At 41.3% G+C, this 26,809-nt stretch overlaps 1 protein-coding gene across 1 annotated transcript in view; it reads left to right on the top strand.

Annotated features, from left to right (window-relative positions):
• Window positions 1-26,210, top strand: part of LOC119722723 (importin subunit beta-1-like) — a 35,529-nt gene extending 9,319 nt beyond the window's left edge. Inside the window, exons 6-23 of the mRNA XM_038192993.1 lie at window positions 668-744; window positions 2,251-2,326; window positions 3,055-3,204; window positions 4,208-4,318; window positions 5,597-5,698; window positions 7,019-7,190; window positions 9,461-9,705; window positions 10,964-11,097; window positions 12,417-12,492; window positions 13,643-13,714; window positions 15,023-15,091; window positions 15,438-15,585; window positions 16,454-16,644; window positions 18,295-18,438; window positions 19,300-19,405; window positions 21,417-21,531; window positions 23,687-23,859; window positions 25,924-26,210. Of these exons, the coding sequence (XP_038048921.1) occupies window positions 668-744; window positions 2,251-2,326; window positions 3,055-3,204; window positions 4,208-4,318; window positions 5,597-5,698; window positions 7,019-7,190; window positions 9,461-9,705; window positions 10,964-11,097; window positions 12,417-12,492; window positions 13,643-13,714; window positions 15,023-15,091; window positions 15,438-15,585; window positions 16,454-16,644; window positions 18,295-18,438; window positions 19,300-19,405; window positions 21,417-21,531; window positions 23,687-23,849 (2,151 nt within the window). The 3' untranslated portion in view covers window positions 23,850-23,859; window positions 25,924-26,210. The remainder of the gene's footprint in view (window positions 1-667; window positions 745-2,250; window positions 2,327-3,054; window positions 3,205-4,207; window positions 4,319-5,596; window positions 5,699-7,018; window positions 7,191-9,460; window positions 9,706-10,963; window positions 11,098-12,416; window positions 12,493-13,642; window positions 13,715-15,022; window positions 15,092-15,437; window positions 15,586-16,453; window positions 16,645-18,294; window positions 18,439-19,299; window positions 19,406-21,416; window positions 21,532-23,686; window positions 23,860-25,923) is intronic.
• Window positions 26,211-26,809: the final 599 nt, after the last annotated feature.

Raw genomic sequence — 26,809 nt, 5'->3', positions numbered from 1 at the left:
TTATCCTTTTGGAAGTAATGATAGTCCTGAAAAGAATTGTTTGGTTAACTTTTTAGATGTTTACTGTGCTGCTCTGTCTCTGCCCTCTACTTGGTAGCCTTTTTCACAAATGCAAGTTTTGGATTGTCTTCTCATTGCGGCAGTCAAAATATCGGTCGCCGTGGACAAATGAAACAGCAGTACTTGTATTCAATTGGTCCTAACTCAATAAATATTAACTCAATTAGAAAGATTTTTCCGGTGTTGAAAAGCTCACAATACTCGCTAAATGTGTATCGATACTCACGATGTAGTTTTTTAAAAGCTGTGAAAAAGAGGGGGCTTTGAGTTTTTGTGTGTGTGTGAGACATTATTATTATAAATGTGTGGTCTATTCTTCATTTGGTTTTACCCGATGCAATTTTATAAGTGCTGTATACTCAGTGTTGTCCAAGGGTTTGTGAGAAAACCCTCACAAGATTACTCGGGTGGGACTCGAACCCACGACTTCCTGCTAACCAGTTCAGACATCTTACCACTTGACCACCAAGCCGGCTGGAATCTGCTGGTTGGTTAGAATCTGATATAGCAGCAGGTATCACAATCAATCTCTTATGGAATTATGAATCAGTGAAGGGCAAAAACCCGATGCTGACTTTGCGTCTCATTTTATTTCATGTTACGCCAGGAGCCGGAACACTTGCAGTCACAATGCAATGAGATGCTCACAGCGATTGTCCAAGGAATGAGAGTCGAGGAAGAAAGGTGAGCTTCGCATCTATTTTACCCTCCTACTATTTAAGAGGTCACCAACGGTCAAAATGTTTGTATCTCACCTCCTGGCCTACTGTGTACAAACCAATGGGGGTCTTGACCAATATTAACCCAAGTAATAACCAGGCTGACAATGCATGTTTCCATAGGAGGGTTGATAAGCCATTTGCGAGTGACCTATACCCTTTGGGATTTACATTTGAAAAACATCTGGTACACTGACTTGCTCAGAATGCTTGGCACATTTTAACTTTGAATTCTCCAGAGTCCAGACCAAAGACACTGTTGCTAATTACATGATTCAGGGCAAGCTCTTGCATAGTTACGTAAGAGACGCTCAGCACCAATACATTGTTCACACCAGACCATGCTGGAGCTGGGGGTTGCTAGCATAAGGCTTGCCCCGAATCACATGATATAGTAACAGTATCTTTGGTCGGGAGAATGCAAAGTTTAAACGTACAAAGCATTGGATTAAGTCGGCGTTCCAGATTTTATTCAAATTTAACTCGCAAATGGCTTATTTTGGATCATGAAATGACTAAAAAACAACAACAAATCTGTTAGCACCAAATGGTGATCGTAAGCACAGAATTCAGTGGTTATGTAGCGAAGAAATTTGGCCCAGGACTGGCTGCTACATGCTGATTAGCCAATGTGGCTTGAAGCAACCGATACGCCATCTTGGGTGCCCAAAAAGTACATGTACACCATTCTGCAGTTGAAGTGTTTTAACATTTCACTGAAAATAATTCCCCTAGTAAATACATTTTTCTTCGGATGTTGGACAGTTCAAGGCATAGGATTGTTTAAATTTCAAAAGCCGGTCAAGAAAATACAGATCTTATTTTGCCGTCGTAACTGTGAAGAAGAACTCTAATTTCGACTACTCCTCTAAAACTCACATTAACTGCCAGAGTGTCATGGGTGACTCAAGATGGCAGACCGTTGCTTCAATGTGGTCAATGCAATTGGCATTGTCAGTGCAGACCGGTAAATAGGCCCAATTAAAGATGGTGTGCGCCCCTCAGGTGTTAAAAACGGCATACCCCACATCCCAGCAGTCGACAATTGTTAAAGGTACACATAAATGCAGATCCATCTCTCCTGGGGCCAATTTCACGGTGCTGCTTAGCACTAACCTTTGCTTAGCTTAAAAAAGTATGTCTAATAAAAAGCAGGTTACCAGCTAAAACTCCACATGATGTATATTGCTCTTGATTAGTACTCGGCTATTGTTTGCTTAGCATGAAAATCACGTGGAGTTTTGGCTGGTAACCTGCTTTTTATAAGCCAGACTTTTTTTGTGCTCAGCAAATTTTTGTGCTTAGCAGCGCCGTAAACTTGGGCCCTGGCATTGTTGGCCTGTGCATTGCAGGCAGAATGTCTACCCAGATGGTCATCCTCGCATTGGTATTTTTTTCACCCTTGAGGGGGTACTTCAGTATATGCGCATAGCCCATAATCTACCCATGTTGTCGTCGTTGTTTTTTGCAGCTTTAGGGTGAAGTTGGCTGCCACAACCGCCCTGCTCAACTCACTAGAATTCACAAAGGCAAACTTTGAAAAAGAGGTAAGATTTAGCATACTTAAACGGTAATATACAACATTTACTTCTGCTGTGATTTTCAAAAATGGAGGGGATTTTGGGTTGAGTATTTTATAGCAAATATTGTTACTCTAGATGTTGGAAAAAGCAAGAAAGAAAGAAAATGCTGTTCTTGTTGTCTGGTTCACTGACCCTACTTCAGTCGAAACGGAGAAATTTTCTATATGACGGAGAATTGTCATGGGAATAAATTGTGCTTGGCCATTTACCAGCTGGGAACCTGGTTACCAATGATATTCGTCTCTGGCTATCCGCTCCGTTCACAAGTACCCCCTCACCGGCAAAGAAAGTACAGTTAGGGGTGACCGAATGACGCCATCTTGCCTGACTGCAATATTTTGCCGCGATGCGCGGCCACTGCGTGTACATAGTACAAATCCTCTGGTGTACGTGCGTCACACACAAGGAACGGTGGGCGCGCGTCAACCAGCAAAATGTAATGTCCCGCCCATGGGACGTCATTGCTAGGTAAAAGGGCGCCCTCTTTTGTTGGCGCACGGAGCCCATTATCAGCAGCCATTCCCCCAGCCCGTCTTAAACGGACTTGTTTAAAACCAGCCAAATTTATTTCCTTATTTAACATGCAGCCTGAGATCACACCCAAAGTCACAATACTAGCAAACGGGGTTTCACGCAGAGGATACAACATTTTACCACTAATCAAAATATAACCATGCTCTTTCATTTTACAGGCCGAACGCCATTACATCATGCAAGTTGTTTGTGAAGCCACACAGTGTAAAGACATGCAAGTGGAGGTGGCGGCGCTACAGTGTTTGGTCAAAATCATGTCCCTCTATTACCAGTATATGGAGGCCTACATGGGACCTGCACTATTTGCTGTGAGTATCTCTCCGGGTGATTTTGTGCTTAACCAGTTCGCGCCGGAGGCCGTGATCACACCCACTGGCTGTTTTTGTACCCAGGCATGGCCGACAGATTAAGACGTCAAGATTGCCTCCACTTGCCTCTGGGTGACGTCTATCGTCTGTCGGTCGTGGACGTCCTATTGTCCCTGTTTTGTTTCTACTCTTTTTAGGAAGCTCCCATACGTTTTGTACACGACCCCAATCACAGACCTATGCTGCGACTCGTGGACGATATTGTTCTCTTTTGTTCTCTGGAATTTTTTCGTCCATGGTTTGAAAAGATGAACACGTACACACAAAGTGTGTGTTGTCTGTGGAGGTGGACCATGTGCTGACCATTGTGTGGGCCTTTGTGCACGGCCTATTGTTGTACAATTCGCTCCAGTGCCATACCCCTGAGTATTGAAACATATGAGGTTTTGGCAAGAAATATCGTACAAAGACTGTTGAAGTCACTCATGCTAATCACTACTTGTGGCAAAAATAAACCCGGCAGGAAGTGGTTAACCCTAACCTCCTAGGCCCTTTTTGCCAGGAACCATCCTCAATCTTACAAAATCCCTAAAAAGTTTGCAAATCCAGGATACCCACTGCCTCAGTCCTTCAAAATCCTCCAAAATCCTCCAACAGCCCTGTCTCTCAAAGTGCATTCAGCCTCAATCCTCCAAAATCCTCCTCTTCTTCAAACATCATTCTTCCTCAATCCTCCAAAATCAACCGATACTCAATGTCCATGTGCCCTCAATCCTCCACAATCCTCCAGAATTGCATGTTGCATTCATCCTCAATCCTCCAAAATCCTTCAAAACCGCCCGTATAACTTAGGATTGAGGATGGTTAGGGATAATGCTCAAAAACCATGAGGTCAATTTGACAATAGTGAACACAATGTTTCAATTTCTTCCCAAAATGAGGATGAAGCAAATAAATATAAGAACAGGTGTTTTCAATCAATTTAGTTTTGTTAACTTCACAGATAACTGTGGAAGCAATGAAGAGTCAGAACGATGAAGTAGCTCTCCAAGGCATTGAGTTCTGGTCCAACGTCTGCGACGAAGAGATGGACCTTGCCATCGAAGCCTCAGAGGTGGGTTTGGAATTGGATCAAGTTCTTCCTGGACATGAGTTTCAACTCTTTGAATAAAAAAATGCGAATTGATGACTCTTTAAAAAGAAAAATCTGTATTGCTTTGGTTTGCGGCAACACCATGTGGTTGTGTCTACTTTCGCTCAGTAGATTTAGATCCGATAAGAACTGTCCTGCTAAGAAAAGGAACTTGTCCTGCTTATTATCTACTTACACTGAGTAAATTAGAAGGCGGTGGGACTTCTCATAATTATCTTCACTGAGGCTGAGTGAGATAAGTTTGGTCTCAACCAGTGATGTAGTGCCTTGATGCTGGGCCTTGGCCTTAAGGCTGCCTTAAAGCTGGACTTTAGGGCCTTGGCCTTGGCCTCGAGGCTTGAGGGCAAAAGCCTTGGCCTTGGCCTTGGCCTTGAGGGATCACGGCCTTGCAATTTTGAGTCAAGGCTCTTCAAGGCCCATAGATTTTTGCATTTTCCAGATAAATCTGTTCGAAATGTTGCTGTTACCATTTTAATCGTACTACCATGGGGGAGGGAAACCCCTTGTAGATTTGTGTGTTGGGCACACTTCCACTTTTATAGCATCACATGTTGTTACCATTGTAGTAGATTTGCTGCAAAAATATTCTGTACACTTGTGGGGCTAATGAGATGATCACTTAAATTGCATACAATTATGGAATAGATCTGATTGGTTGTATGTCTCCCTGATATGTGCTAAAGATTTGCATGTATCTGTTTTAGATAATGCTGATATTTCTGACCATGTTGGCTCAGCAAATAAAAATTTCCCAAATCAGTTTCTTGGATCCCCCTTTTGTTACACTCGGGAGAATTGTGCGTCAATATAGAAGTAAATCTTTATTTTGTTTTAGTTAAACCATATTGAAGACCTGAACTTATACTTTAATAGATCTAATGCAGTCATAAAATGGTGTATGCAAGCATGTTGATTGCAATTTAAGACATGTTGTTCTTCTTTGTGGGCAATTCGTGATGATGTGTCATGTGACTATAATTAGTTGTATATCAGTGGTCATTTTATAAAACAGGGCCTTGGCCTTAGCCTTGAGGGTTAAGCCTTTGCTCCAACACTGGTCTCAACGTTGCAACTAGCCTGCTCTAGTCATCAGTCTCCCTCAGACCATCTTATAGTTGTATGTTTCTCCCCGTTCCCACCCTGAATGATAACTCTGGCGAAACTGCTATCAACAGGACCACAACACTGGCTTCCCAACAGTCTGGTTTTGTAACACAATGTACAATTGTACTTACATAGGCTCAAGAGCAGGGGCGGGTACCAGAACACAGCAGTCAGTTCTACGCCAAGGGAGCCTTAGCCTACCTGGTGCCAATCTTGACGACCCTACTCGCAAAGCAGGTACGCCGATTTAATACTCAGTTTTGACTTTCTTGGGCGTAATTTTATAGTTCATCAGTAATGCTCGGACCACACAAGTTTGTTGTCGTTAACACCTTCCGTGTAACCCCCTCCCCAACCAAGAAAAAAAAAAGGAAAAAAGTGAAGACACGATGTGCATAGTGTGGACAAATTGTGGAGTAAAGTTTAGTGATGTTTGATGGTATTCAAAGTTCCATGTCTGTTTATATTGAGATGTTGACGATCACCAAACCGAAACGAGCATTACGTTTGAAATTGCTAGTTTGCACTATTAGTGGGTCAAGGCCAAAATTTGAATTGAGGGGTTCAACCTCAATCTGTAAGGCCTGTTTGACCTTTTCCAGGTTTTTGTTTTATCAAACATCAATAAAAAAAGCTATTTTACGTTGCATTTTATTATTTGACTGTTAATTCACCGGTTCTCAAAAAAACCAAAAACTGCTTTTACAACTTAAGTTAATTTGGCGGTCAGTATTTTCGTTTTGTGATCCAACGACTGTTTTGCTTAGCCCTAACTCCCTAGGCCTTTTTGCTAGGATGTAGCCTCAATCCTGCAAAATCCTTCAATTGGCCTCATGGAAAAATAGCATATAGCCTCAATCCTGCAAATTCCTCCATTATTTTCTTGAATATGGTCCGTGGAGGGGTGACCACTGCCTGAATCCTGCAAAATCCTGCGGCAGTGACTGTCAATATGCTGAGGCTTGGCCAGTGACATCCTGGAGCAGTACGGAGGATTTCAAGCATAATCCAGGCCTATATTTATGCATGGCTGAGCAAATACAACACAAGGCCCGGCCCAAGACCTTGACAAAGTGCATCCTACGAAATCAGTAACGCACTTTTGCCATGTAACCTCAATCCTCCAAATTCCTCCACTTTGGCAAAGAGGATTTTGAAGGATTCAGGGCGGTTAGGGTTAATTAAATGATTTAAAACGTTCGCAGCCACGTCACGTTAGTATGGCAGATATGATTCGAGTATCTGTTTGCCCTTTTCTTTTCTTTTTATCAATATGGTGTTTTTTTGTAAGGCGGCAGAACGCCATGCCCCAATCTATAACAAATTACCTCAAGTTGTCTACTGACACTCATTCAAATGGGCCATGTTTTGTCGACAGTAAACTTGGAAGAATGGACTCTCCATGGCAAACTCTTGGTGGCGCACTGCATTGTGAATCCCCAAAAATGACCGTAATTTTATTGCACAGCTGTTATGCAATGCTTTGTGAAATCGGCTGTAGGACGAATTTTCTACCGCCTCCTTCATTTGATTTGTTTTCCCCTGTAATGCTGCTAGGAGGAGTTTGACGACGAGGATGATTGGATCCCCTGCAAAGCCGCCGGCGTCTGCCTCATGCTGCTGGCCAACTGCTGCGAGAACGACATCATTCACTTGGTCCTTCCGTTTGTCAATGCACACATCAACAGCGAGGAGTGGAGGCTCAGAGACGCAGCTGTCATGAGCTTTGGTAGGACACAAACGTGCTAAGCATAGACGATATATCCGCTTAGGCCAAACAAAAAAATACCTTTGGTTTCGGGTCACCCGACCGACCCTATTTTTGAAAGCGATAAAATGCGACCCCACACAATTTTATTAGTTTATTGGGGAAAAACATATAACGATACCGACTTCCGATCAAAATTGGTCAAAATTGCCGACCGCCAAAACAATTTATAGGCATTTATCAGCAAGTGATTTTTTTTCTTTCTGGTATTATCCGAAAGAATACATCGTGGTCTTACATCAGTGAGTTTGCATGTACATGTACTTTAAAAATACGTACGTTGTCACGTAATCGTCATTGCAACGCAGTCCAAAAAGTCTGGTCCGTGTGTCTCATATTCCTCCGTACTTAGGTGTGCGTGCGCCATGCATGTTCTGCGCTAGCTGTTTGCAGCAGCATGGTATTGCGTGCCAGGGGAAATTCCCACGGCAATGTCTGTGCCCACCAAGCAATTCTGTTGGTTGACCGAGAGTTACACGGCCGCACAGACTTTCGAGTCTAGGGACACCATGCATCATGGAAACCGATTTTCGATGACATTTTTGTTTGAAATTATAGAAGAAATCACGCAGCAAAGTGTCCTAATGATTTCTTTTTAACTGAACGCTTTTAGGTTGCTGAAAGCAAGTCTTTGTTGACATCGCGTAAGCCAATAGGAAAATTTGTTATGCTATATCGTTCCACCAATGGCGACGTTGCTAAGCGCTACTTTATTACTTACCTGCTCCACGAAATTTGGCTGAGATCCCAAAACCAACGACCTGTGTTTTTTTCAAAATTTGCAGTCTTCACATTTGCTTGATCAAAAATTTCATTTCATGTGAGGTAATAGCAGATGGCAAAGTGTAGCCTACACTTACATACTAGAGCACCATAGGTTTTGTTTACTATTATTTTATGTATTGCCAGAGGTATTGGAATTGAAGGCCTTAAAGTCACAATTTTTAGGTAAACTTTTTCATTTCCTGGCATATTTCTCTGGCTTTTGTCCTTGTTTCATATTTTATGTTTTTTTATACGATACCTGAATAAATCCCTGTCATGTGATTGGTGGGTCGTTGATCACATGTCATTGAATTATTCGTCCCAATGCACGGTGCGGCTGCACGGCAAAAATTGAAGTTCTATTCCACGGTAAATGGAAGTTCTATTGCACGGCCAGACAATTGGCGGCCCTGACCAATCAGATGACGAGGATTTATTCAGGTGTTGTATAAAACAAATGTTTCACATTCGTGCAATGGAAAGAATAATTTAATTCATTGACAAATGGAATTGTTCCATTTGCACTCGGCTTGGCCTCGTGGAATGGAACATTTTATCTGTCACCTCGTGAGACTATTCTTGTCATTGCACTCACAAACATTCATTATTTGTATAATGCCGAATAAATAATAGTGCAGCACACTCTACACGTGTAAACTGGTCAAAACTGTACAGTGAAAAAAATACATGACTTATGTAAATGTGACGTTCAACTGAGTATGTACAACTTGGGCGCATCATCGTCGCATGGCACTGGGCATGCTGCAGTGAATGGTATTCAAACACCTGTCTTTGAAACTGTTTAGGGTACTTATGCCGCAGTAAGAACAAAGTTTTAACAGCACCCTGGTGCTCGTCCTTTGTCACAAGAGGGTCGGATTTCCCTTTTTGCTGTTCCACTACATTAATTAACCCTAACTCCCTAGGCCTTTTTGCTAGGATGTAGCCTCAATCCTGCAAAATCCTCCAATCGGCCTCATGGAAAAATAGCATATAGCCTCAATCCTGCAAATTCCTCCATTGTTTCTTGAATATGGTCCATGGAGGGGTGCCACTGCCTGAATCCTGCAAAATCCTCCGGCTATGACTGTCAATAGGCTTAGGCAGAGGCAGTGACATCCTGGAGCAGTGCGAAGGATGTCAAGTATAATCAAGGACTAAATTTATGCACGGCTGAGCATAAACAACACAAAGTCTGGCCCAAGACCTTGACACAGTGCGTACTCCGAAATCAGCAACGCACTTTGGCCATGTAAACTCAATCCTGCAAATTCCTCCAATTTGCAAAAAGGATTTTGGAGGATTCAGGGCGGTTAGAGTTAATGTGCTAATTTAAATGTAAAGAATAGTGTAGTAGAGCAAAATATGGCCGCCTCGTTCAGCATGTAGCTTAACGGTAACAGGAATCTCAAAAGGCAATGCTGATCATTGCTTAAAACTTAGTTTTGACCCCGCAACGTTTACAGGCTCGATTCTGGAAGGGCCTGACCCGGACTGCCTCAAGCCCGCAGTCACCGAGGTGACCAACCCGCTGATTGGCCTGCTGAGAGACGAGAGCGTGGTGGTGCGAGACACGGTGGCCTGGACGCTGGGACGCATCTGTGAGCTGCTGCCGGAGGCCATTCTCAACGACAAGATCTTCCCTCAACTCCTGGAGGCGTTGGTTGTCAGTTTGGACGCCGAGCCCAGAGTCGCTGCCAACATATGCTGGGTGAGTGATCTAAGCACCTCAGGCAGCCAGGATTTCGTAAAACTTTCAGCCATGGTGTTGCTATTTTCGAGTCAGGTCCGTTTGGTTAAAGGGAAAAATACAACATTTGCAAACATCAAAAAATAAAACTACCAAATCATTTTGAAATACCTTGCTGGACTGTTAGTGAATGACAGTGTAAAGCATCCTGTAAAATTATGGCACCTGGTATACTGTCATTTTCAAGAAAAGTGGTATTTTTGTATCAATTTCCAACGCTGGTCGGCCGACCAGCGTTGGAAAAAACTGGCTTTTTTTTTCAAATACTGGCCCCAGTTGACCATCGCACTTGTTTGCAATCGATTACACACCTATGAGCCAGCTAGACTGGTTCCCTGACCTTACAATTCCCCAATGTATGTAAACTGCTCTGTTTCTTCTTATATGGAGTCAGGGAACCAGACTACAGGAAAATGATCGTTTTTCTTGGTTTTTATAGCATTTTCGAACCCAAAACCTCAAAAAAGTCAGTGTAACTATATTTGCTATATATTTCCAACCCCCCAATTCCATCCATTTCTGAAATTTACAGCAAAAGCAAATGATGTATATTCCCTTTAAGCCATCTTGTGAAAAACCTGAAATAAAGTGGGGACAAAAACAGAAACAGTTCAGAAATTCATGCAGTGCAATATGGTTGCAGAGTTACTGTGCCTGCTATGACCAACTATTTTAAAATTAAATTTATGCTAATTTATGCACGGAAAGACCACCTTATGAAACATCTTCAGAAATTTGCATCTTTACTTATGAACAACACTTAGTGAACAAAATTGTTTGTATTACATCACATAAAAGCTTCCATTTTTTTCCAAAAATTGATTGAGTTCCAATTTCTCAAGAATCACCCAGCTTCGCAACAAAGTTGTTGGGTAATCGCATGCTGCAGATCTTTCATAATCCATCAGAATTTTTGGGGGGATGTTGAAGGATTGACACCAGCCCAGCCACTGTATCCGTTGAAGCATTGCTTAGGATCATTGATGATAAATTTCCCTTCACCCATAACAAACCATCTAACCAATTGCACTAAATGATAGGGCTGTTCATTTTCAAATAATTTAGTATTCGAGTAATCGAAACTGCACTTGACCGAATATTCAAATATTCGAGTCTCGCCAATCAAGTTTTACACACGCCAGAATATTTTATTGTATGGAAACAACTGAAACGCAAAGTAACTCACAATACAATCTTCAATTCTTGTCGTTACTACTAGGCATTTTCTAGTTTGGCCGAGTCGGCGTATGAGACCGCCCTTCGCGGAATGCCAGAAGAAGGAGAGCCAACGTCATACTGTCTGTCATCTAGCTTTGAAGTCATCACAAAGAAACTCGTCACCACAGCGGATAGGTAAGAAGTACAATTTTCTCATAATTTTTTTCCCACTCCAAAAATGAGCATTTATTTATTTATTATTTTATTTATTATTTCTCAGGTAAAAACACATAACCGACACAGAATACAGTACAAACATTTTGGGTAACAGGCTAGGGTAACACAAAGACAAAAAAAACAAACAAAACAATATTGATAACACCCCTGAAAAATTCCAAAAATGAACTTAATCACTATCTGATGGCTCTCCTTAAATGCTATATCAAGTACAAAGAACATAATTAACATGCATGTATGAAATACCCAATCCCAGTGAATATATTGCTGTAAGCAACAACAACAACAACAACAACAAAATTACGACCAAGACAATTCAAGACTGGGATATCAAATCTACGATACAAACACTTGGCAACAGATAAGACAATTGACAAGTAGAACAACAAAAACTAATAAACTTGCGTGATCCCCTTGGCATGCTGGCAGTATTTACACAGTCAGTTAGTAAGCACACTTTTCAGCGTACCTAACCAAAATCAACAATGATGTCATTTGACCCCTAGATGACCTTTGACCTCAAATGTCTCAAGTCACCCCTACCCAAAGATTATTGTCACTAAGTTTGGTTGATAGCATGAGTGGGACTGAAATCAAAACAGTCCACAGTTTTAAAGGGTCCATGAAGTGAATTTTTTTTTTTATGAGGAACATACTACTCCTCTTAAATGTATGACAAATATTTGACATCCCTTTTTTGGTTAATTTTATCGAAAGGTGCACTTCTTAAAATATTTTTTGAAAATTTCGTGCGTTTCTGGCCAATGAGGGTGCTGTTGCCGTGATGTCATTGCAGGAAGACACTGTTCAGTTTAGGGGTTTTGTGTTCAAATTGTGAACCCAAAAATATGCTTATTGAAAATATTTGTGAGAACAGTTTGCTCATTGGCTTAGAGCCATGTACTGACATAACAACGAATCCCCACAAAATAGAAAATTTACAACAGCAAAATGTCCAAAACTGTGGCAACTTTTGGTGCTGAAATAGCTGTAACATTGAAGTTTCTGCCTGAAATGACATCACGCTTTGGCTCGTGAATGTGGAAATTTGCATTAACATAAAAACCAAAAATGGGACACCCATGGGACGTCGTTGCTAGGTAAAAGGGCGCCCTCTTGTGTTGGCGCACGGGGCCCATAGGGCTGTGTAGACGAAGGGAATATTTGTGACCAGCAAGACATTTCAAATTGTAGGAAGGAATAATGCCTTTTGCTTTTAAGTGTAATTTTATCCACTTTTGTTGTTTTTGTTTCGATTGCCACTGTCTCTTCTCCAGATCCGACGCTCACCAAGCAAACCTAAGAAATGCTGCATACGAAGCCTTGATGGAACTGATGAAAAACAGTGCTCAGGTAGGTCATAAGTAATGCTTACTCATCCTCAGGTTGACCTTGCGACGACACAGAACAGTCTGCAACTGTGACTTTCAGGATGAAGCTGCATCTGAGCTACAACCATTGGGAATATTTCAGTCGCCACTTTATATTGCAACCTGAGCATAACTGAAGTAATTTAAGATGATCAGTGTCGGTCGGTGCTAAAAAAAAAAGGCACAAGAGTTGAAACATTTCAACTTCTGCGCTGCGTTGTTCCCAAGGGGCTGTTCACAATCGCAGTTGACCTGTGTGAAATCACGACATCGTGTGCGCATCCGGACCATCTCATTTCCTTGTGAATCTTTTATTCATCAGTTCAGTGCGCGACATCGCGTAGCTGCGATTGGCTGAATGAGAAAGTGTCCCGGACGCTGATTTCGGGCGCAATTCAAAACATGACTCTGCAACTTTTGAATTGAAAACAGGACCCTAGAATATTGTTTTCAGGGAATATACAGCATTCACAGAGCTAAAAGTTCATCAAGTTAGTTGTTTAGCAACCGTCTTTAGATTTTGAGTTTTTTGTTGCTTCAAACGAAAGAAATGCACAAATGACAAATGAGCCACCCTTCCTTAAAAGGTATAGTCCATCATTTGTAATTTGTGCATTTGGTTTGTTTGAAGCAACAAAAGTGCTCAAGATTTAAAGAAGGGTGCTGAACAACTAACCTGATGAAGTTTCAGCTCAGCTTTAGCTGTATATTTCGAGAAAAAAACAACATTCTAGGATCTTGATTCAAAATCAAAAGTTGCCGAATCGAGTTTTGAATGGGGCCTGAATTCAGCGTCCCAGACACGTTCGCACTGATCCGACGAATTATAGCAACTGTGCGTGCGTGTGCGTCGTGCCAATGCTTGCGCGCGCTTCGCCGAATAACAAAACAAACTACTAATTTGAATTTCCTACGGTGCTTCTTAAGAAGCACCGTTGGAAAGGCCTTCTTTTGTTGATTTCTTCAAAATGACAGCTTGCCAGAAAGAATAATTTCACAGGGAGTTTAGTCCCCTTACTATCTTTCAACCAAGTATGTTTTTCAACAATAATTTCGGCAGTTACTTTTTTGTTAGCTGCAAATGATGGATTATGGCTTTAACTAATTCCTGATATGATTTCTCTCTTGAACAGGACTGTTATCCAGTGATTCAAGGAGTCACCAAAATCGTGTTGGAAAGAATTAAAGTCATTCTGCAGATGGAGGTGAGCATTGATTGACCCTCTACTGCCAAAACCTTTAAACCTGTCCTCTTCGGAAAAAAAAAAAACAATCACAAAATTAAAGTGGCCCGATATTTCAGTCTTAGTACGTCCTTCTTCAGGGGGGAGTGTGTGGCCTAGTGGTTAGGATTCGTGACTCATGATCAGAGGGTCCGGGGTTCGAATCCAGCCGCTGGCCATATATTGTGTCCTTGGGCAAGGCACTCCACCCCCACTTGCCACTCTCCACCCAGGAGTATAAATGGGTACCGGCATTAGCTGGGGAGTAACCTGCGATGGACTAGCATCCCATCCAGGGGGAGTAGAAATATTCTCAGTCGTTTCATGCCAAGGAAACCGGAGATAAACACCGGCCTGATGAGCCACATTGGCTCGTGACAGACTTTACTTTTACTTTACGTCCTTCTTCAGAGGTTCTTCTTGGGAGTTCCCCTTTCATATGCAACACCATACTTAGATTTTTTTTTAGTTATTTGTGCTAATAACCACGTGGTAAAATTCCATCTTATAATAATTACCACGTGGCTATAACATTACTGCACCTATATTGCCTCCATCTACAAACTCTTCATGCAATCTTTCTGAATTGTTACAAACAATTTTTGTTAACTATTTAATTTATTTTGTTGGCTATTTTTTTTTTTAAATAATAAATTAATATTTTGTGGGAAATTTATGGGTCCTTATTTTGGTTCATTTTCCAGGGACGGACAGATAGACATACCGACCGACCAACCATCAATTGACATGTTGAAGCTCCTTTCATAGCTTAACATTTCCAACAAATTTTTCTGTTGATAAGGCCAAAAAAAAATTCTCGGTCTCTGGTCAGACCAAAGTTCCGGAATTGATGCGGCGACGCGGCTTTTTTTCTTTCTTTTTTTCAAGCTTGGATTGTACAGACAAGGTGGAGTACTAATTTGCTTTTTTTTGGTGTCCTCATGTACATTGGTGTCCTCCATAATTTGCCTTGTTGCCCTCGATCATTTGCCTTGGTGCAATTTCCCATTCCTTGGTGCTCTTTGGTAAAAAAAAAAAATGAGGAGAGGCGGCAATAGAGGGCGCTGTTGGAGCTACCACGGAACATTTTGAAAAAAAAAGGATTGACGTGCATGATTAAAATCGACGCACGCGCTGACCAGAGACCGAACTATTTTTTTTTTGGCCTAATGATACTTGCCATTTCATAGAAAAAAAATTATCAAAACTGTGTCTGATGTATGGCAGTTTAAATGTAGTCATTCATAATGCGAATATAAAATCAATTTCAAATTTGGTATTATTTGACAGTCACATGTCCACTCTTCAGAACGCATCCAGTACAACGACCTGCAGTCACTTCTGTGTGCTACATTACAGGTGAAAATTTTATTTATTAAAGAGAATTTGAAGAAATCAATGGGGTCTGCTGTGTGGAATTTGTTTTTTTTCATTGATACATTCCTATTGTATGTGTTCACATGAGGATTTGACATTGTCCTTAACTCTTTATTGTGCGACAATACTGACATTGTAAGTACATTTTTAAATACTTTTTAATTACTCCATCATTTGGTGGTCAAAAATTTTGGACTCCACAAGTTCCCTATTGAGACATAGCTTAAAAGCATCGGGAGTGCCCCTTTAACCCTGGTCGAACTTTTGACCCAGAATTTCTGAGGCAAAGATCAGAACCAGGCCAACTCCCACTTTGTTCTCCCTGCAGAGTGTCTTAAGAAAGATGAAACTGGAGGACGTGAAAGCAATCTCGGACGAAGTCATGATGCTGCTCTTGCAGATGTTCAACTCGGGCAACATGAAATCTGGAGGCGTACGGGAAGACGCTCTGTTGGCCGTCGGGACACTTGTCGAAGGTAGGTGTACCAGTTTGGTCAGCTTCACACAGAAATTTTACAAGAGGAAGCACAAAGGATTGTGGGTAACTGTCACGGAGCAAAAGGCAAATTTCAAACTTGTGGTACATTGTTGAGGTGTAGACCCACTAACTGGTGTCTAGAACTCTATTTCTATTTCGTGATAACCTTGTGGAGACGTATTCACCTATAGAAATTGCTCTGTGGAGACGTATACAATCTTTTGTTCCCTTGGAGACTTTGTGCACATGTACCAGATCACACACACACATCCAGTCGTGTTCACACCGTCGATCGTGGACGTCCTATTGTCCCTCTTTGTTTGTACTCTTAACTTTTTAGGAAGACTCCCATATGTTTTGTACATGACCCCAATCATGGACGTATGCTGGGAATCGTGGACGATATTGTTCTCTTTTGTTCTCTGGTGTTTTTTGTCCACAGTTTGAATAGATGAACACGCCCACATTGTTGTTCTGTAGTTGTGGAGACATACACTCATCTGTGCGGGGTATTTGTGGGGACCGAAAATGCTGTGGGGACAGCAGAAAGTCCCCATAACTTGGTCCTAATTTGCCTAACAATAAAAAACTTCCCCATAACACGTAGTAGGCCTACCCACACAGGCAGACATTACACACACACGCCTTCAATAATGGACCCCCCATTGTCCCTCTTTTGTTTGTAGTTTAACTTTTTAGGAAGACGTCCCATATGTTTTGTACACGATCGTCAATCGTGGACCTTCGGGAAGTGAGGACCTTATTGTCCTCTATTGTTCATCGTCCCCTATTGAATGCAATATCAAACCCAGACAAACAGCGTAGGATCTTTTGATATAGGAATACTTACTTTTCTGCCCTTCTAGTTCTGGGCGTTGAGTTCCTCAAGTACGTGGAGGTGTTCAAGGTTCATCTCTTCTGTGGGCTGGACAACATCATGGAGTATCAGGTGTGCCTAGCCGCGGTGGGTCTGGTCGGGGACATGTGCCGAGCCTTGAACACACACATCGCGCCGTTATGTGACGACATCATGCAACGCCTCATGACGAATCTTCGGGTAAAGCATTTTTTCTCTTAATATTCTTCAATCAATGTTGTTCTTCTCTTTTTTGGTCCTAAACACTCTTCATATTCTTCAATTGTTGTTGTTGTTCTTTGGGGTTTTTTGGTAAAAAAAACCCACAACACATGAAAAATAAGAAATTAACCGTCCTATGCAAACATATTTCTGTGCCAAGTAGTCCTTTCAGTCAAAATCAAACAAGTGACTGTTTTCAGCAGTTAAAGAGGTTGAGGAATGATCGAAAAACATTTCCGTCATTTTTCGGGTATATGTAGCCTAATGTGTGATGAAATAAAAACGACTATTGTGTCTGTCATGAAATGAGTACAAAAGGTACTTTTGAGAGCTGTTTTTCAGGTCCTGTTTCGACCCGAGCCTGCAATTTGTGTAAAAGTCGTCGTTGGGGGCAGCAAACAAAACATAGTAAATCGTGATGTAATAAACAGGACTCCAGATGCAGCGTGGTATAAACGAGTCCTGTTTATTACGTCATGATTTTTCTCATTTTACGAAGAACCCGACGACTGTTGATTTCAATTATGCGTTCGCCGACCAACAAATTACTCGATGAATTTCAGTTTTATAAACATTTTACAAAAGAATGGGACTTTGTTATTATGATATATATGGGTCTACTCTACAATAAAAAAATTTAAAAAACCAAAACGACTTTCAGCATTCCACAACCTCTTTAAGAATTCCCAGCCTACATAAAGCAGGATTGACTGGCTTGGACTGCTTCAGTAACTCGATACAGCTATGCTTTGACTCCGGGTGAGTGATAAAACAGCTGTGACCACAACTTGCCTGCTTTGTTTGTTGACCCAGTTTGACTAGTCACAGTGCTTGCTTGACATATGATCCGACTGCTGGTGACTAGCCTTTGTTAAAGGTATAGCAGGGGAAGCTACACTTGTTAGCCAGAGAGTCCAAATTAAATAATCAAATCTGAAGAACAAAAAATAGCACAGAGATTGTTGTCATTATTTTTTTAAATTTCTTTATAATGATTCCTCTATAAGGATATTATTTGCCTTTGAAGGGAATGTACAACATTTCCTTTGCTACAATTTTTAGAAATAAATGGATTTGGAGGATTAGTATGTGAAAGGGAATATCGTTTAACTCACTTGTTTTACGTTTTGGGCTTTTTAGACGCTGGAAAAAAAACCCCCAAAACTATCATGTTCTTGTAATCTGGTTCCCTGACCCCACTTAAGATGAAACGAAGCATATAGTATACTTTGGAGAATTGTAAGGTCAGGGAATCAGTCTAGCAGGCTTGTACCCCTTCACAGATGTGTAATCAATTGCAAAGAAAATGCGGAATAACTAAATATGAAAAATTAGGAACATTTTTTGAAAAAAGCCAGTTTTCTCCAACGCTGGTCGGCCAACCAGAGTTGGAAAAATACAACTTTTCTTGAAAAGGTCAGCACGCCAAGAGCCAGGATTTTACAGGACGCTTTAGACTGCCATTCCTGACAATCCAGTAAGGTATTTTGTGATAATTTGATCATTTCGTTGTTTGATGTTTGCAAATGTTGTATCTTCCCTTTAACAGTTCTCTTGGCATTCTTTTTTTATTTCATTTTATTATTATGTTTTTCTTATCAAGAATACCTTTTTAATATTTTTCTTTAGAATGAGCACGTACACCGCACCGTCAAACCTCAGATATTATCCGTCTTTGGCGATATAGCCCTAGCCATCGGCCCCGCGTTTATGAAGTACCTTCCCTTGGTCATGGAGACACTACAGCAAGCTAGCCAGACAAAAGTGGACAAGGTAACACGGCTGAGTTGTTTGTAATAATCCATTAGCAGCAAGCAATACTCACAAATTGTCCAATTAATGTAAAATTAGAAATTCAATTCTGGTTTTTAAGGGTTGGTGCAATGACTTTTTCTAAGGAATACATTTTTTGCAACTTTCTATTCCTCTTATTTGTGTATGTATGAATATTATCTGGCATCACTGTTTGGTTAATTTTATTGAAAAAATTCACTTCTTTAAACATTTAAAATTGTCCATGCTTTCCGTACAACTGGGGGCACTGATGCTGTGATGTCATTTCAGGAAGACACTGTTCAGTTTGGGGGTTTTCTGTTCGAAATGTGAACCCAACAATTTGCTTATTGAAAATATTTGTGAAAAAAAGTTTGCTCATTGGTTTACTGCCATGTACTAACACAACGACGAATCTCCAAAAAATGAAAACTTGCAAATATCCAAAATCTGGCAACTTTTTGTGCTGAAATAGCTGTTTCATTGGGGTTTCTACCCAGAATGACATCACAGTTTTTTGCTAATGAATATGGAAATAAAAAGCAAAAGCATAAAAGCAAAAAAGGCACCAAAATACCCTTGAAAACGGCAACACAAAAATTGAAAATAAGAATAAATGGGACACAAAGGTGCATTTTCAAGGATTGCATTAAACAAATTACATCGCATGCCCTTAAATGTAAAATTAGAAATTCAATTCTAGTTTTAAAAAGTCTGTTTTTCTGTTGTTGTTTTTTTAACTTTATCATTTCCAAATATTTCAATTGGAAAAAAAATGAATTGGAATATTCAGTTCGAGATTGAAAAATGAAATGTAAGTATTAAATGATCCTTCATTGACTGTTTGGTGTTTTTTCCCAGACTGATTATGATATGATTGACTGCTTAAACGAGCTGAGGGAAGGTTGTGTGGAGGCCTACACTGGCATTATACAGGGTCTGAAGAGCGAAGATGACTCCCTCAATCGTAAGTCCGAGAAAATTAACAAGCGCTCATATGTGCACACCATGCACGAACAGTTTGATGACGCTTCTTGCCCACTCGCTACAGCCAACAAGGGCAAGTTCAATCAAGGACCATAGTTTACCATAGTTCGACTAACTCTGGGGCCAATTTCACAGAGCTGCTTAAGTGTAAAATTTGCTTAAGCACAAACAAAATTTGCTTAATATAATCACTTTACCAGCCAAAACTCCATGCGATTGTTATGCTAAGTAAACAGCAGCTAAATACCAGTCGCAAGCAATGTACATGGCATGGAGTTTTGGCCGGTAATGTGATTATATTAAGCACAGCTTTTTGTGCTTAAGCAAAATTTGTGCTTAAGCAGCTCTATGAAATTGGCCCCTGATCGAACGCAGGCTGGTCGACGATGGTTGGACTAGTCTAGTCGACTATTCAGGACCAGCCTGCCGCGGCTGGTTGCGCCACGATTTATATAGCTGGTAATCAATAGCAATTTTGTAATTGCATAGCGCAGAGGGGACCAACTATCAACAAAAATGGCAGGAAAAAAAAGAAACTCTGACGGAGCTAAATTTCACTTTCTATGCAGAGTTTTTCCACGTTTGTTTACAATTTTGTCACTTTTGTCACCATTGTACAATAATTATGGCCATTAACCAGTTCATGCCGGGATTATTTTGACAAGAACGAAACAAGGCGCGGGATTACTTTTCACTCAACCTCAAGCCAGGCAGGTTGAAGCCATCACCCTCGGGCAGCACACTCATATTTCTGGCCTCACTCGCTGCGAACGGGTCGCTGACAGATATTTCTGGCCTCACTCCCTGGGTTTATCTGTCTTTCGTTCCGAACACCGCAAACTTTTGCGTATATAAACAGCCTCAGGCGTGAACTGGTTAAGTAAGCTGTTCTAAACTACACAGTCACCGTTACTTGCGTAGATACACAGAAACGTCAAGCGCTGAAAAATTGTGTGACCGCCATTTTCTCAGGGTCGTTGACATGACAATAGATCAGCTGTAGTCATTCGCACTTCAACTTCAGTGCGCATGCGCTAGGTGCGTCACTAACTAACCACTAGTTAACATTGGCCGTTGATCGAATTTGCCCCAAGTGTCCCAGGACATGATCCATATGCTAGGGTTGTGCATTTTCCAATAATTTAGTATTCAAATATTTGAAGTGGGATTCAATTGAATATTCAAATATTCAAAAACACCCTGATCGTGTTTACATGACCTAGCCTAAATTGCTCATGCCGATCAGAAAGTGCTCTTCTGGTCTGCACATGTCATTTACTTCAAAATTATTAACTTGGATATTTTGTAACTTCACAGAATCTCACCTTTTTTTTATTACGCACAATGAAGCAATGGATAGCAGAGACTGAGTTCAGGCAAGGACCATTAGTCGACTAGTGGTTGATTTGTGACGTACCTTACGCCTGCGCACTAATAGCAATGTGCGAACGTCTCTAGTCAAACGCTGGTCAAAATGTCATTGCAAAACTTCTAGATCCTGGCTCCCTGCTGAACGTTATGAATGCGCGCGGGTATTGGTTACCAGCCATGCAACAAGCCCCAGTAGGTTGGTTCCAAATAGTCGACTAGCGTGGTCAACCACCATCGACTAGACAGAGTTCGGGCTAACTTTAGTCGAACTATGGTTAACCAATGGTCAACAATAGTTCTTGCGCGAACTTGCCCTTAGTTGGTTGGGGGCCTGTTTGCTTTTCCAGAAGTCGCAATTTCAAATAATTTTCTTCAATTGTTTTTTCCCCTAATATTAATTCTTGTGCTTCAAAATTTGTACTTAATGTGCACATCGGGAAGGCAAATTTCACTTTTAAAGTTTTTTAATTGTGTTGAAATATAATATTGAATTGAATTGATATCTCGCTTCATACAATTTCTTTGTTCCATTATCAACCTTAGATTGAATCCAACCAAAGCTAGTCGGATTCCCCCGTGTGGTTTATTTCAACACTTTCTTTCTTTGTTGTTTGTTTTAGCTGAGCTTGAGTCATTGTTTGCCCACGTGTCTTTCATCATCGCCTTCATTGAAGAGATTGCCGGAGACGAGGATCATACGGATGGCATTGTTGGGGCTTGTGCTGGGCTGATTGGGTAAGACACAACATCTAATTCATTTAAAGTGTCCATGAAGTAAAAAAATTTTAGGAACATATTTTGTGCAACTTTCTACTCCTCTTGAATATATGAAAACTGTTTGACATCCCTTTTTGGTTAATTTTATTGAAAAGTGCACTTCTTTAAACTTTTAAAAAAATTTCCATGCTTTTCCGGACAACTGGGGGCGATGTTATTTCAGGAAGACACTGTTCAGTTTAGGGGTTTTCTGTTCGAACTGAACCCCAAAAACCTGCTCATTGAAAACATTTTTTTGACAAAAATTTACTCATATACTGCCATGTACTGACACAACGACGAACCACCAAAGAAAAGAAAATTTACAACAGCAAAATGTCCAAAATTCTGGTAACTTTTTGTGCTGAAATAGCTGTAACATAGAGGTTTGTGCCTGATATGATATCACATTTTTGCTCATGAATATGGAAATTCACATTAGCATACAAACCAAAAAGGCACCAAAATACCCTTGGAAATGGCAAAACGAAAATTGAAAATAAGATTAAATGGGACATAAAGGTGCATTTTAAAGGACTTAAAAACAAAATTACATTACATGGGCCCTTTTAAGGGAGTAAAATTTGTAGAATGTCGTGATCCAGTCGCTATGTTGCCTGAGTCATAAGCAGGGATCATGGAGCTTGTGTTCTTGGGCAAGACACTTTGCAGCAATTGCCTCTCTGTATTCAGGAATATAAATGGGTATATGTTGGGGTAGACAAATTATGCTGGGGCTTGTGCTGGGCTGATTGGGCAAGACAACCATCTATTTAATTCAAGGGCGTTTACTTTGTAGAATGTCATGATTAAGTGGTTATGGTCCTCGGGTTATGTGCTGGGGTAGGTGGGTTAGAACCTGTGTTCTTTGGCAAGACACTTTACAACAATTGCCTCTCTCCATCCGGTACATGCAGTAAACAGGGGGAAAGTGTCCAGGTCTGATCGTTATCCCCCTTCCCCATATTTTTGTATCACCTTCTTTTGCCACTCCTTTTTTTTACAGTCTTCAAAACTACAGAAAACATAATATAACACACATTCATTTGGTTTGATGTGCCCGTTCTGTAGAACGCCATGGTCCAGTGGTTACGGTGTTTGACTCATGTACAATGGTGCGTGGGTTCGAACCCTGCCAGGAACATGGTGTTTGTGCCCTTGGGCAAGACACTTGACTACAATAAGCCAGTTCGGTATTTCAATGACCGGAGGTCATTCGGGATAACATCGCTGATGTGATGTTACGCGATCTTACGCGCACGCCCATTCTGCTGGTAATTTACACGCAAGCGTCGAGAGCCTGCGTTCATGCGCCTTCGAAACGTTCGAATATCCTAAAATGACTTGTGACCCATATCATTGTGCACATGCGCAGTTGAAATACAGAACTGGCTTATTGCCTGTCTCCACCCAGGAGTATGAATGGGTACCTGTGAGGGAAGAGGACCGAATGTGCGCTGATATCGGCTACCGCGTGGTCTCGTGGCCTGATGAATGGGGGAATAATTGACCTATCGCGGTAGAATCGCATTAGAATCGCGTCAACGCAGCTTGTGAAATATTGTCCAATAACATGATATACAAATAGACACGAAATGCGCAAAATCCGATACAAACAAAAATTAGCGTACAAAAACTCCATAGGGTTGTCTAAGGGGCGTGGCTAACTCGCAAATGGCGATACGTCAATTGCAAAGTGCTTTGAGATTCTTGATATGATGGAAAGTGTTATTTAAGCATTAGGCCAACAAAAAAAAAAATTCGGTCTCTGGTCAGACCAAAGTTCCGGAATTGACGCGGCAACACGGCTTTTATTTTTTTTCTTCAAGCTTGGATTGTACAGACAAGGTGGGGTACTATTTTGCTTTTTTGGTGCCCTCATGTACATTGGTGTCCTCCATAATTTGCCTTGGTGCTCTCGATCATTTGCCTTGGTGCAATTTCCCATTCCTTGGTGCTCTTTGGTAACAAAAAAATGAGGAGGTGCGGCAATAGAGGGCGCTGTTGGAGCTACCGCTCCAAAAAAAAGATTGACGCGCATGATTGAAATCGACGCGCGCGCTGACCAGAGACCGACTTATTTTTGGGGGGGGCCTTACAATTAATTTTTGTTGTTGTTCCTTCCGCTTTCTAGTGACCTGTGCTCAATCTTCAAGAATCCTGTTGCAGACCTCATGGACCGACCTTTGGTCCAAGAAATCCTGACGGAGGGGCGACGGTCCAAGAATTCCAAGACCAAGTCGCTAGCGTTCTGGGCCTCCAAAGCTATCCGCAAAGCCAAGAATCCCCAGCAGTGAGTGACACAAGGTATGCACTGTTTAATTTTGTGGTCCCTTAATCCCATTAGGTTTTCTCTAGGCACCCTGCTAAATGCAACAAAATGCAACTTGGCTGAAATAAGAACCCTGCTAAATGCAACAAATTGCAACAGTGGATTCTGTTGCAATGTGCAGTGAACCCAGTGCATACCAGCCTTGGCACCAAGCATACTGTTGAATTTTTTTTTGGTCCCATAATCTTTCAAGATTATCTCTAACTCCAACAGTTTTTTTCTAGACACCCTGCTAAATGCAACAAAAATGCAACTTGGCTGAAATAAGAACCCTGCTAAATGCAACAAATTGCAACAGTGGATTCCTATTGCATTGTGCAGTTGACCACAAGTTATCCTGCTAAATGCAACCAAATGCAACATGGGATTATGTTGTATCACCTTGGCACAATGAGCAGTTACCCTGCTAAATGCAACCAAATGCAACATTGGATTCTGTTGTATTGCCTTGAACCTTTGAGCAGTAACCCTGCTAAATGCAACCAAATGCAATAGTGGATTATGTTGTATTGCCTTGAACCTTTGAGCAGTTACCCTGCTAAATGCAACCAAATGCAACAGTGGATTCTCTTGTATTGCCTTGGCACTATGAGCAGTTACCCTGCTAAATGCAACCAAATGCAACAGTGGATTCTGTTGTATCGCCTTGGCACTATGAGCAGTTACCCTGCTAAATGCAACAAGATGCAACAAAGCACAGGGACTTAAGTTGGCTGCTAAATGCAACAGTATGCAACATGGGATTATGTTGTATCACCTTGGCACAATGAGCAGTTACCCTGCTAAATGCAACCAAATGCAACATTGGATTCTGTTGTATTGCCTTGAACCTTTGAGCAGTAACCCTGCTAAATGCAACCAAATGCAATAGTGGATTATGTTGTATTGCCTTGAACCTTTGAGCAGTTACCCTGCTAAATGCAACCAAATGCAACAGTGGATTCTCTTGTATTGCCGCGACACTATTAGCAGTTACCATACTAAATACAACCAAATGCAACATAGATTCTGTTGTATTGCCTTGGCACTATGAGCAGTTACCCTGCTAAATGCAACCAAATGCAACAGTGGATTCTGTTGTATCGCCTTGGCACTATGAGCAGTTACCCTGCTAAATGCAACAAGATGCAACAAAGCACAGGGACTTAAGTTGGCTGCTAAATGCAACAGTATGCAACACCTTTTTTTACCTTTGTTGCTTTCTGTTGCATTTAGCAGGGTTAGGGTTAAGGGACAGCCACCCGTCGCTGTAGGTAGTAAGCTCAAAAACTGTGTAATTACATGATTCAATAGTCAGCACGTGTTCAAAGTCGTCTTTCAGTAACTACCAGGGCGTGCAGGGTGAAGTTCTGAAGGGCGCTGTTTATTGAAAAATGAGTACCGGAGCACCGGTAGCTTAAAATCGCTATACCGAATGATCGCTATTACAAACAATTTCTGTGGATTCCGTGATGTTCGTTACAGCGGCGTTCCACTGTACCCGCATTTTAAACCTCTGCCCAAGTTCTGTCTCATTTTGCCAAAACGCCTCGCATGTAATTTTTTTTAGCAGAAAGTTGACTTCTAAAATAGTGGTTCCTGTTGAGGGGGGGGGGGGGGGTCCCCATTTTTAGACCAGAGGGGGATGGGCTATTGAATCCAAAAAAAAAAACCCAACTTTTTCGTGTTGAGAAAAACAAAATGCGAATTTTGAGGTATTTTGCGAACATCCCAACAACCCAAATGTTTTCAATAGCACTGAAAAGTGGAGAAACTAAGTACAAAAGCTTTTTTTAAAATGTGCTGTTTTGATGTAAGCGCGAGTGTACATGTTAATATACATCTATATCCTGAAGAGCGCCCTCCAGTGTAATGTGGTGTCCAGCTCCCAGCACCCCCTACTTGAATTTCCACGGCCGGGTAATTTTTGAATTTTGGTCATCCCCCTTTCCCCCCCCCCCCCCCCCCCACTCGCCGGCACAGATTTACGCCACTGTGAGATTTGTTCTGATTTATTAATTTATTCTATTATTTTGTGTGTGTTGTTTTTGTGAAAATAGACACTGCATCCAGCATCTACTAGTGGCCACCAAAGCGAGATGTAACCGGAACATCGTAATTTCACGTCACGTTGGGCCGCGGGCGAGAAAAACACCGTCATGCTGTCCATTCGTGCGATATCCAGTTGAGTTGTATGAAGGAGTGAGTGAGTTGTAGTGACTGTGATGAGTATAAGCCTGCTGCCGAAAAAAAAGAGGTGTGAGTTTTTTTGCGAGTTGAGTATCGTGGCTCAAATCTTTCGTGAGAGTGCAGTGTGTACTCTTGTAACGACAATAACATGATTTTTTTCCAAAAAAAATGTATTTGAAGGGACGTTAACATTGAAATTTCCTTGCTTCTCAGCACTATTTCCTTGAAAATGGGAACCTTTGTTAGTAGCGTTTCATAAAGTTGTGCTGGGGGGGGGGGGTGATTCATAGGGTCAATATGGAAAATATTGTGATGTCACTTTTGTGCATGTTGAATTGTGGGACCGAAAAATGCAATTTTGTCAAATTTATTGATGATAACATTAAGGCCAAAAAAATAATAGTCGGTCTCTGGTCAGACCGAAGTTCCGGAATTGATGCGGCGACGCGGTTTTTTTTTTTTTTTTTGATGGCTTTTTTTTTTTCAAGCTTGTATTGTACAGACAAGGTGGGTACTATTTTGCTTTTTTGTGTCCTCATTATACATTGGTGTCCTCCATAATTTGCCTTGGTGCCCTTTATCATTTGCCTTGGTGCAATTTCCCCATTCCTTGGGGCTCCTTGGTACAAAAATTTGAGGAGGCGCAGCAAAAGAGGGCGCTGTTGTAGCTTCCGTGTAAATTTGAAAAAAAAGAAGAAGGTTGACGCGCATGATTAAAATCGACGCACGCGCTGACCAGAGACCGAGTTTTTTTAT

Source organism: Patiria miniata, unplaced genomic scaffold, assembly GCF_015706575.1.
Source record: "Patiria miniata isolate m_02_andy unplaced genomic scaffold, ASM1570657v1 HiC_scaffold_16, whole genome shotgun sequence".
In the NCBI taxonomy this organism is placed as follows: Eukaryota; Metazoa; Echinodermata; class Asteroidea; order Valvatida; family Asterinidae; genus Patiria; species Patiria miniata.
The sequence above is the reverse complement of the archived record's forward strand: the minus strand, read 5'-3'. Positions and strand labels throughout refer to the sequence as shown.